We start from the raw sequence: 10,381 nt of genomic DNA, 5'->3' as shown, positions 1-10,381 counted from the left end.
CAGCTCCTCAACTCCAAGACACACTCTCTCACACACACACTCCTCACATGCTGCATGTCATGGTGGTTCCCTGTGCTTGTGTCTCTTCGGTGTTTCCCAGGATAGGGGACTACTGAGCCTCAGTCCTCTCTCTGAAAAAAAAAAATCAGCACAAAGAGTCTCTCAGGTAAGTTTGTTACTTTCTTTGTCGCTGTTTGAAACTGGTGTGAGTGAGTGAGTAATCTTGTGTATGATTGCGTCTGTGTGCGAGGACAACTAACCAACGCCTCTCAACAAACAACAAAAAAAAGGAAAAAAGAATGTGGCCTTAATGTCTCTAAACAAACAGAAACAAAAAGACAGTGCAGCTTTAATGCCTCTAAATCAACAAGGAAAGTGAAAGAGAGTGCATAGCCTGGCTGGCTTTTCATTTCTGTTTGCCTGATGGCTTTGGTGGCGTGAGTCTTCATGCCCCAGCCTGTAATTATGTTGTGATAGCAGTACAATACCTCCAGGCTCCTGCCATGACTTGACAGATTCGATTGGGAGGCTCTAGCATCTGGTGCTTATAGCAAGACAGACATGTCTTTTTAGGCTCACAGCTGCCCACCTTTAGGCTCTGGATTGGAAACTTCATGTGCCCTAGTCACATATGTGAGTGTTTCTATATCTTATTGAGAGAGAGCAGAGACAGAGAAACACAAAGTCAGACAGACACAAAGTCTTAGTAAGTGATTAAAGTTATGAAAATGAATAACAGAACGAATGAATGTAAATATCTTGAAGGCAACGAAGAACTCTTTTCCCAGGTCACCACTTCTCGCACAGAGAACGACAAATATGTAGAGAATGTCTGTCTATAACCGCCTGTGAGCTAGATAGTTGTGTTTCTGACACAGACATACACACACACACACACACACACACACACACACACACACACACACACTGACACTCAGAGACACACAAGCGCACAAAAAACGAAGGAAAGACAAAAAATGTAATTAATCACTGGAGTGGCACCTGATTAAATGAAAGTCAGGCTGTCAGTTGAAATCTTTGATCCAAAGTCGTGTTACTCAGTTTTACACAGAGAGTGAAACAGAAACAGAAACTCTTGACCCATCCCTTGACTCATCACCCTTCTGATTATTGCTTTTTTAGTCAGTCATTTTATAATTTTATGTGTGTGTGTATAGTTTAGTCAAAGAATTATTTATCTTTATTATTTCATTTCTTCCAAATGGATGTGGTTACTGGGAGTCATTGCTGTTAAGCACATTGGTTTCCCAATTCAGACACATCTCTGACAGCTTATCTGGGCTATTATTGTGTCCCTGCGTTTTGAAATGTTTTTGATATGCATACTGTAGTACTAGTGTGGGAATGAGCTCTTTACCAGCCAGCAGCTCAGCCTGTGCGGTCATGCTAGGATGTTGTTTGGAGAAACGGTCTGTGGTCACACACACACACAGGGAGAAAAGGGGAGGATGGTGGTAAACAAGCATATAGCCATCACAATGAGATAGCATCTCCAGAGACACACAAAGGCAACTGAAAGCCCTATTTAGACCCTCAGGGCCACTATTAGTCCCAGACAGGTGTGTGTGTGTGTGGATGTTAGTGTGAGGGTGTTAGTGTGTGGGTGTATGTGTGTGTGTGTGTGTGTGTGTGTGTGTGTGTGTGTGTGTGTGTGTGTGTGTGTGTGTGTGTGTGTGTGTGTGTGGATGTTAGTGTGTGGGTGTGGGTTGTATTTCTGCTGTTTGTTGTCAGTCAGTCGTGTGCCCATATGAGTGGTATTTTTAGTTAATGGGCAGCTCTTGAACATCTCTATCTGTCTCTGTGCTATGAAATGGGGGTTTCCTCCGCCAGCTGGCCCACATGCTCCTCAGTATAGAGACTGGGGTAAATATGTGAGAAGGCACCAAGGAACTGAGGGTATTTTACCACAAAAAAGGTTTGCATATCAAGGTTTTCTTTTTTTCTGCTTAAAACATTTGGAGCCTTATATATATATATGCACGTTTTCTATACAATTGTACACAGCGCAACAGTGCTGCCATGTACATAAATATACAAATATACCATTCGGAGCGTCTTGATGGTTTCAGCTAAGGCTGTGCAATTAATCGTGATTATGACTTCCAACGATTACAACGATTATGAAAACAACATAATCGAAATATAATGATTATTTTGCTACATTCAGTTTCAGAACAATGCTCTCATTTTGTCATGAGTTCTTGTGTGCATGTATATATATTTTTGTATGTATTTTTTTCTGTTGGATTATATATTAAAAATTGTCACATTGTCAAAAAATAAAGTTTTGAAAATGGATGATAGTTCCAAAATCACTGAGTAATCGTGTTTAATAACCATGATCTCAATATTTGTGATAATAATTTTTGCCATAATCGAGCAGCCCTAGTTTCAGCAGAAGTACTTCTGGCTTGGGAGTTGTTCTCATTGCTTACTGTCTGTGTCTGTTTTGTGTAACAGGGCCTGGTTGTCCATCCACTGATGTTGAAATGACCTTATACTGAGTGGGTCCTAGCTTTTCAGTCCTACCGCCATTACCATTATATTCGGGCATGTCCTTGGACGCCTTAGGGCACTCTCCGAGGAGGGTGGCAAAGCCTCCTCCACCACCTGTGCCACCGAAGCGCTACCAGGTCAAGGACCTCCAGGATCTCCCCCTGCCCCTCTCCTCTTCACCAGATGCACGAAAGCAGAGCGCCGTGGAACGCCTAGCCGCCGACAAGGCTAAATATGTCAAGAACCAACCAGGGGCCGTCTCAAAGGCTCAACCAATCAAAGCTTTGCCTGTTATGTGCAAACAGCTGGACCCGACCACTTCCCACAGCTCTGGCCAATCTCAACCCAGTCCTCAGAAGCCCATGCGAAAGGTGGTACCCACCCCTGGGACTCACTCTGGGGGACCCCTGCTGGACATGCAGCACCTAACAAACCTGATCAATGGGGTGGATGAGCCTCCATCACCCCCAGCCTCTCAGACGGCTGCTCAGCCCATACGGAAGGTGGTACCCACCCCTAGGACTCACTCTGGGGGACCCCTGCTGGACATGCAGCACCTAACAAACCTGATCAATGGGGTGGATGAGCCTCCATCACCCCCAGCCTCTCAGACGGCTGCTCAGCCCATACGGAAGGTGGTACCCACCCCTAGGACTCACTCTGGGGGACCCCTGCTGGACATGCAGCACCTAACAAACCTGATCAATGGGGTGGATGAGCCTCCATCACCCCCAGCCTCTCAGACGGCTGCTCAGCCCATACGGAAGGTGGTACCCACCCCTAGGACTCACTCTGGGGGACCCCTGCTGGACATGCAGCACCTAACAAACCTTATCAGTGGGGTGGATGAGACTCCCTCACCCCCAGCCTCTCAGACGGCTGCTGCCTCATCCTCCTCACAGAGCAGCGAAGGTGGCAGTGGTGGTGGAGATGAGAACTGCAGTGAGACCGCTACGCCCGCCGCTTCTACCCTATCTGCAGGGGCAGATAAACTGCCCACTGACATGTCTACCGCTTCTACCCCCTCAGAGCCGCTATCCCCTGCCTCCTCCTCTCTCTGCAGCCTGCTGAGGGTGGCACCAGACACCACCGGGTCTCAGGGGGCTCCCGCCGTGACTGTGCGGAGGGTGGATGTCAAGCCACAGATGGCACAGGTGAGGAAAGGCATGCGGGTCCCCCTGCAGAGCCGCATGCCTGGACAGAGGCAGATGCAGATGCAGATGCAGATGCGAATGCAGAGGCCAATGGCCCACCATGCACAGCCACAGTCGCAGGCACAACTCATGTACTTCCTGAAGGCACAGATGGCCTCCAAAAATGCCCCCTTAGTGCCCACAGCTAGACTACCCCTGAGTAACACTCAAGCAGTGGTAGGGGTCATGGCTGGGGCCACCAACCCCGGCCAACCCTGCCCAACTCTCCAGCTAAACTCCAACGGGTGCCCCCCACCCATGTCTCCCACTGCCCCCATCCCTCCACAGCCAGGTTCAGCCACCTCTCAAAACTCCTCCACCACCTCTCCTGCTCCTCCCCAGTGCACCACGTCCCTTACTGGCGACAAACCTGCTGGACAGCCCACACGCATTACCCCAGTGCCACCGCTGCCCTCCCCCCTGAGTCCTTTCCTGCAGGTCGGCGCCAACTCTCCTCTCCCGTCCCCCTGCCCGTCCATCACGCGTCTCTCCTCCACCAGCTCCCGCAAGCGCCCCTCCCTCAGGCGCTCCAAGTCCGACGTGAGCGACTGCTTCTCGCGCGCCGACGTCGACCTGGAGCGCTTCTTCAACTACTGTGGCCTGGACCCAGCCGATCTGGATCTGGAGGAGCTGACCCAGGCCGGCTCGGACATCGCCTCCGTCTCCCGCCTCCGCAGCGCCAGCGCACCCGCCTCCGAGTGCTCCCAGGCCCAAGAGAACGAGGACGGCGACGACAACGAAGGCGACATGCCACGGGTCCAGCGCAACCCCTATGACATCTCGGTCATCGAGAGGAACGCCAGGGTGATCAAGTGGCTGTACGGAATGCGTCAAGTGAGGGATACCGCCCGAGTCGCCAACATCTAGCCCAGAAGACCGTCTCACCATGCGCCATGTTCATAGTCAGCCACCATAAACTTCAGCTTCTGTTTCGGACTTAGGCCTTTTTGGCCACGTGCCTACAAAAGTCGTGTCATTTTGTCTGCTGAAGACCTCGTCTGTGAAAGTATGTGTAAAATTACATCAAAGGTTTTTATTTTTCACTATTTCTCTTTATACCTTCACCTGGGACCAAACCTCAGCTCTTCTCAAGCATTGCTGTATCTATAGAGCAGTAGATGTGTAAAAACAGGAGATCCACCAGTTATTTATTGTAAAACCGTAGATTAGTGGATAACTGAGGTGTTGTTGGAGTGGGGAAGTGAACAGAGACTGTGAATTGCCTTGTGTCTTGTGACGCTACAGCTAAAATGGAAAGTTTGGGGATGTTAGTTAAAAAAATAAACACTACAAGTTGGACCATTACCACTTCTTTAAATAATAAGTTTAGATGCAGTGAACATTGGTGTATGTATGTTTGTAATTGTCTATAGGCCTGTGATTTATAAATCCACATGAGAGTTTGTTGACTCAACTAGGCTACTCTCCTGCTCATTGTTTTAATGTGTGATTTTGGGATGTCTTTGTTTTCTCAATCGCAAGGTCTAGTTGGACACGTGTGATGTATTGAGTGTGGTCTATACATTTGTGCAGTCTACGATGATTCCTTCAGACTGGCTATGAGATTTCATGCAGTCTGTAAATAAGTGTTGCATGCTTATGAAATGGCTATCAGGGCCAAACTGAGATAAAGACTTTCCCCTTGAAATAAAGACTTGAAATAAAAGAAACTGATATAAGACTTTGCTTTTCTGTTTTTATTCATAGTGCTTCTGCTTACCGCAGTTGAGTGCGGGGCATCCTTTCGTCTGTTGAAGATAGATGCTCCTTTTGTCACGCTATATTTTTATGACCGATTATATTATTTATCACCGTTAATGAGATGCCGATGAACAAAGTGCACAAATCAATTTTGAAGCTTAGAGTTAAACTGAAGTCATCTTATGAGCGAGCGACTAGACCAAGTGTTAGAGCCAGTTGTGTCAGGAGTGTGTGTCATAGCAGCATACAAGTGCTATGGAATGTAGGTTCACAGTTCAAGTTAAGATAAGAGATCAAAGGATTTTAAGACCATAGTGAAAGCCTGGCTGTTCAGCTTTGAAGGTTTTTGTTCAGCTTTATTGTAAACAGTATACTTTTATGAAGAACAATCCAGGATTTGCTACAACAAAACACCATTTTATGCCATTTCCCCAATCAATGTAATGCTGGTATTTTAGTCCAAAGATTGATTACTACACTGACCGGATAGGTCAGTAAGAAATACACATGCTCGGAAGACTTTTGTAAGCTATGCAAAAAATCCAAAATAGATTTGAATAAAAAGATAATTATAAAAAGATTACATCTAATTTTTGAAGAATGCAAAGAAGGAGATGCAAATTATCTCAATATAACTGCTAGAAACCAGCTCATTTATATGGTCGCTGTCTCATGTCCTCAGTCTCTCATGCAAAGCGCTGACCTGGTTTGCTCAAGAGGACACCACAACAGCAGCTCTGCCCAGCAGCCAGTTCTGAAACAGGTGTGGGTTCTGAAACAGATGTGGGGTTTTGGATTTGGCCCAAACCTGGCCCAGGCCTGGCCCCTGGATCAAGCCGACCTGTGACACGTAATGGTCAGAAGGCTTAGTGGGCAGCCGTGGCCTACTGGTTAGCGCTTCGGACTTGTAAGAGACCAAATTTCCTTCACGGGATCAAAAGAGTATACTTATACTTAGTGAGCCAGTATACTCTGGCTATATCTCAAACCACATATTTGCTTCAGTACACTGCTAGTGTGCACTGAGCACTTACATCCCTAGTGCCCACTTTTCGATGGTTAGTATTGTCCCCCCCCCCCCCAAAAAAAAACACTTACAGGAAATGATGCCTGTTTAGTACGAGTACTCAGTACTGTCCATTGTCCCACACTGAACTTTTTGACCATTATTAGGGCGCCATCCGGGTACTTTCAGTGCACTGAATTTTTGTGTTATCTGCACTATATACTTAAACTAAGTATTTGAAGTGTGCAAGTAGGTGGTTTGAGAAAAGCCTCTGATCAGGATAGTTTCACTTTTAATTTGCCTAGCCATTGTTATCTGCAGGGAGCAAGCTCACTGGCTTGTGTTGGAACGACTGATTAACTAACTGGCCACAGTTAGGAGAGGAGGGCTGACTTTGAGCGCATTCCTGCTATGCTGAAAATATCCCTCCCCATCGCAACTCTCTAGCAGAGCCGTATAGAGAGTGTTTGGCCAACTCCGCCATGTTGGATACCAACGTCAGATATGTCTACAGCGTAAACGGTGTGTTTCCACACAACGAAATTTCGCGTCGCTCTCATTGAGGTTGAATGGAGACGAAATTCGCCCTAGTTGGGCGAAATGAAAGCGAATCGCCGAGGCAGGCGAAACAAAGTTGTCCAAAGTTTAACTTTATTTAAATGAGGACCAATCGAGAACCAATCAGGTCCGCGTCTTTGTGTTTGGAGGCGGGAGTTACAAAAAAGTCTGACCAAGATGGCGAAGACTACCTGAGCTGTAACACGAAAATTTGTATGTGATTAAAATGTTTCTACACGAACATTGGCACTTGTATCAACACGAATTGTGGTTTATATGCCACACGAACTTAGTCAGAGCACATACAACCCTATGGGGCGAATATGCTATGTTGAAATAAATCGCTTATTTGCACCTTTATAACAGGCGCCCATTCGATTCCCTAGTTGGCCAAACTCTCTCTATTAACGGCTCTGCTCTCCAGCAGTCATGTCTGTCTCCTGGTGGGCAAAACTAAAACTGCACCACTCATTCAGATAGGTATGCAGTTAATAGTTAGATATGTGTAGTGTAAACTTCATATGCATATGGACAACATTTCAAGTAATAAAAGACAAACAAACAATATGAAACTGTGAGATAGAACCCCCTTAAAGGAGAAGAATTCCAGTCCGACAGCTGCAGTGCTACACTCTGGGAGCATGATTTTAACAATGTCCCCTTAGAATAGCACTGTAGCTGCCTGGTTGCTCTAGCTGTTAGCTGCAGTAACTCAAACTAGGAAGCACCAACCCGTCAAAAAATGCAGTTGGAAAAATGCAGAAGTGTATTTACAGCAAAGGAAGACCAATACATTGTTTCCTGAATGTTGATGCTGTTTATTGTCAGCTTGTAAAGTTTAGGCGAAGTAGGAAGTAATCTCTGATTACTCTGATCATTGTGATTGGTAAGGCTGGACCAATGATTTCAAAGTGCAATGCAAGTGTTGGAAACGTTTCCCAATCGAGTGTCACCAGACTATTCACTTTGTGTGAGTTTGGATTTTTCCAGGCTACCACATAGTGCCCTGGACCTTTTGGAAAACTGCCATAACTGATATTACCAGCAGCAGCAGCACATGAAGTAGCCTACCAGCACTAGTACCTGTGTTTTATAAGCATAAGCACTGACAGGACACATGACTTTTCTCTAGCTAGCATCTTTGCTTCCTTCATGCAATGCTATAATTTGATCAACAAATGGTATTTTTCCGCTTCTTTCTCCAAGTCTTGTCAATAAAAACAACATACAGTTATCCAACATAATCACATATTTTGAGGCACACAGACATGTATGCTGAAAATGTCAAGCACTTACCCTGATCGTGAAACTACCATTATTATCACAATGTCATCCAGATTTAAATGATCAATCTCCATTAGCCTGTGATGACTCCAGCTGTGTGACCCCTGGTGGACAGATTTATGAAGATCCCTATAGAAATTCATTAGCCAGATTGCAGGTCCTTATAAATGCTCTGCAGGTGATCCTGCCAATTTATAGATCATTTATCTACAGGCTCTTCTTCTCTTTATTAGTGTACCTATATGTCTCTGTCTCACACACACACACACACACACGTTATCAGGTTAATGGCAGACATGACATCTAATGACCCATTTTTGGCAATAAAAATGGTCTAAACTAATGATTGATGAGCTATTGTGGCCCAAGATTTGAGCCATGACCTTGAGTTCCAAACCAGTACATGTAGCCCTTGTAGTGATCAACTGTGCAAAGTTTGACCAAAGTAAGATCCTTCAAATCCCTAAGGTAGAGACAGAGGTACAGTGCAACCGGAAAGTTTTCAGACCCTTTCAAATTGGTTGTCATTCTACCTGTGTAGACTGATGAGAAAAAAATGAATTGAATCCATTTAGATACATAGATAGATAGATAGATACATAGATACTTTATTGATCCCCAAAACTAAAACAACAAAATGTGGAAAACTTGAAAGGGTCTGAAAACTTTCCGTTTGCACTGTATAATAACTCTGAACTAGCCTGACGTTGTCATGCTCAAATTCTAGTCAGAATATGAACTTCCTGACCTCAAATGTGGGCGGCACTAAGTTCGGCTGGCACCCAGGCTAACTCTGAACTATTTGTTGTGATTATCTTACATGGCCTCCACACTGCAACTGAGTTTGCAATGAGGAGAAAGCTCAAAGGGTTAAGTCACCAACAAACAAAACTGTACAGCTGTGCATACTACACCACCACACCTTAACTGCCAGCAGGCCATGTCAAGTATGTGGTTTATTAACAGACCCAGGAAAGGTAAAGCTCTGAAATGAGGAGCTTTATGGCCTTGTTTTGCCTTCTATTAGGAGGTTTACCATTTCCTCAGAGTTGACTTGCCCAGGTTTGTCAATAATATAAACCAGACTTGACCTCAGGGCTACATTTACCAAACGTTTTGTTGTGCTTTGACCACCAGACTCAAAATGATTGGGAGGTCCAATGAAGTCCTTAACAATGGTTGTGGGAAGTGAAACCTGGATTTATGAAAGAAAGTAAAAAATCCTGCTTTTACATAGGCCTGTCACGATAACAAATTTTGCTTGACGATAAATTGTCTCAGAAATTATTGCGATAAGCGATAATATTGTCGTTCTGAGAATTTTCCTCGGGAAGAGGAAGACGGCCCACTTTTCCCGAACTGGAAAACTGCAGCGGATGATTGTGTTTTAGATGCATATGCATGTTTGTTGTGTTGCCGCTTTTAATTGCGACTGTTTTCCAACAAATGCGACACACCGACTCGCACACGTTCAGTGGTTCACCACGGGCATTCGGTTTAAATCTGAAATGCTCCCACACTGCAGCTGTCGCGTTTCGCTTAGAAACCAATTCCATCTTTTTTGTCTCGAATAGGCATAGCCTATTCGAACTCGCAACTAGCTTTCTCTCTGCCTAGTGCCTACCGGTATACTTCTCACGCGGCTCTTTAGCTGCACTCTGTGGTAGGCTACGCCGCCTCCCCACACACCATGCGACTGACAAGTGACTGACATGGGGGTTCACTCATGGTTCCTCTAAGGACCCGAGAGAGAGAGACGAGGAAAACAAACAAGCATGCAAATGGCATTTATCGTGGCCAGAAAAATTATCGAGCTAATTTTAATTATCATGCGATTAATTGATTTATTGAATATCGCGACAGGCCTACTTTTACACACAAACAGCCAAATTAACATGTTAAAGAAGAGTCCAAACCAATCGATCAATTTGACAAAATAAGATTGTATTCTTAAGTAAAAATTCAGTTATGATTCAACAGCCTTGCCCTTCACACATCTGCCTCAACCACACACAATTGAATGGATAATTAAAATGTTCTTAGACATAATGGGTGATGACAAAACATTACTTTGCATCAAGTGTTACATTTGTATATGGGATAACAGATGGTAAACAGTTGG

General features: G+C 45.1%; 1 protein-coding gene across 1 annotated transcript; it reads left to right on the top strand.

Moving 5' to 3' along the window:
* On the top strand, positions 1-5,391 carry fam110a (family with sequence similarity 110 member A). Its single transcript, XM_076276320.1, has 2 exons — positions 1-166; positions 2,482-5,391. The coding sequence occupies exon 2, from the start codon at positions 2,574-2,576 to the stop codon at positions 4,575-4,577; it is 2,004 nt and encodes a 667-aa protein (XP_076132435.1). The 5' UTR covers positions 1-166; positions 2,482-2,573; the 3' UTR covers positions 4,578-5,391.
* Positions 5,392-10,381: the final 4,990 nt, after the last annotated feature.

The sequence above is a fragment of the Alosa pseudoharengus genome, unplaced genomic scaffold (genome assembly GCF_046254945.1).
Source record: "Alosa pseudoharengus isolate Yale_2024_CS ecotype anadromous, Long Island Sound unplaced genomic scaffold, YU_APseudo_1.1 YU_APseudo_1.1_scf_9, whole genome shotgun sequence".
Classification (NCBI taxonomy): Eukaryota; Metazoa; Chordata; class Actinopteri; order Clupeiformes; family Clupeidae; genus Alosa; species Alosa pseudoharengus.
Note: the sequence above shows the minus strand (reverse complement) of the source record. Positions and strands in the feature narration are given on the sequence as shown.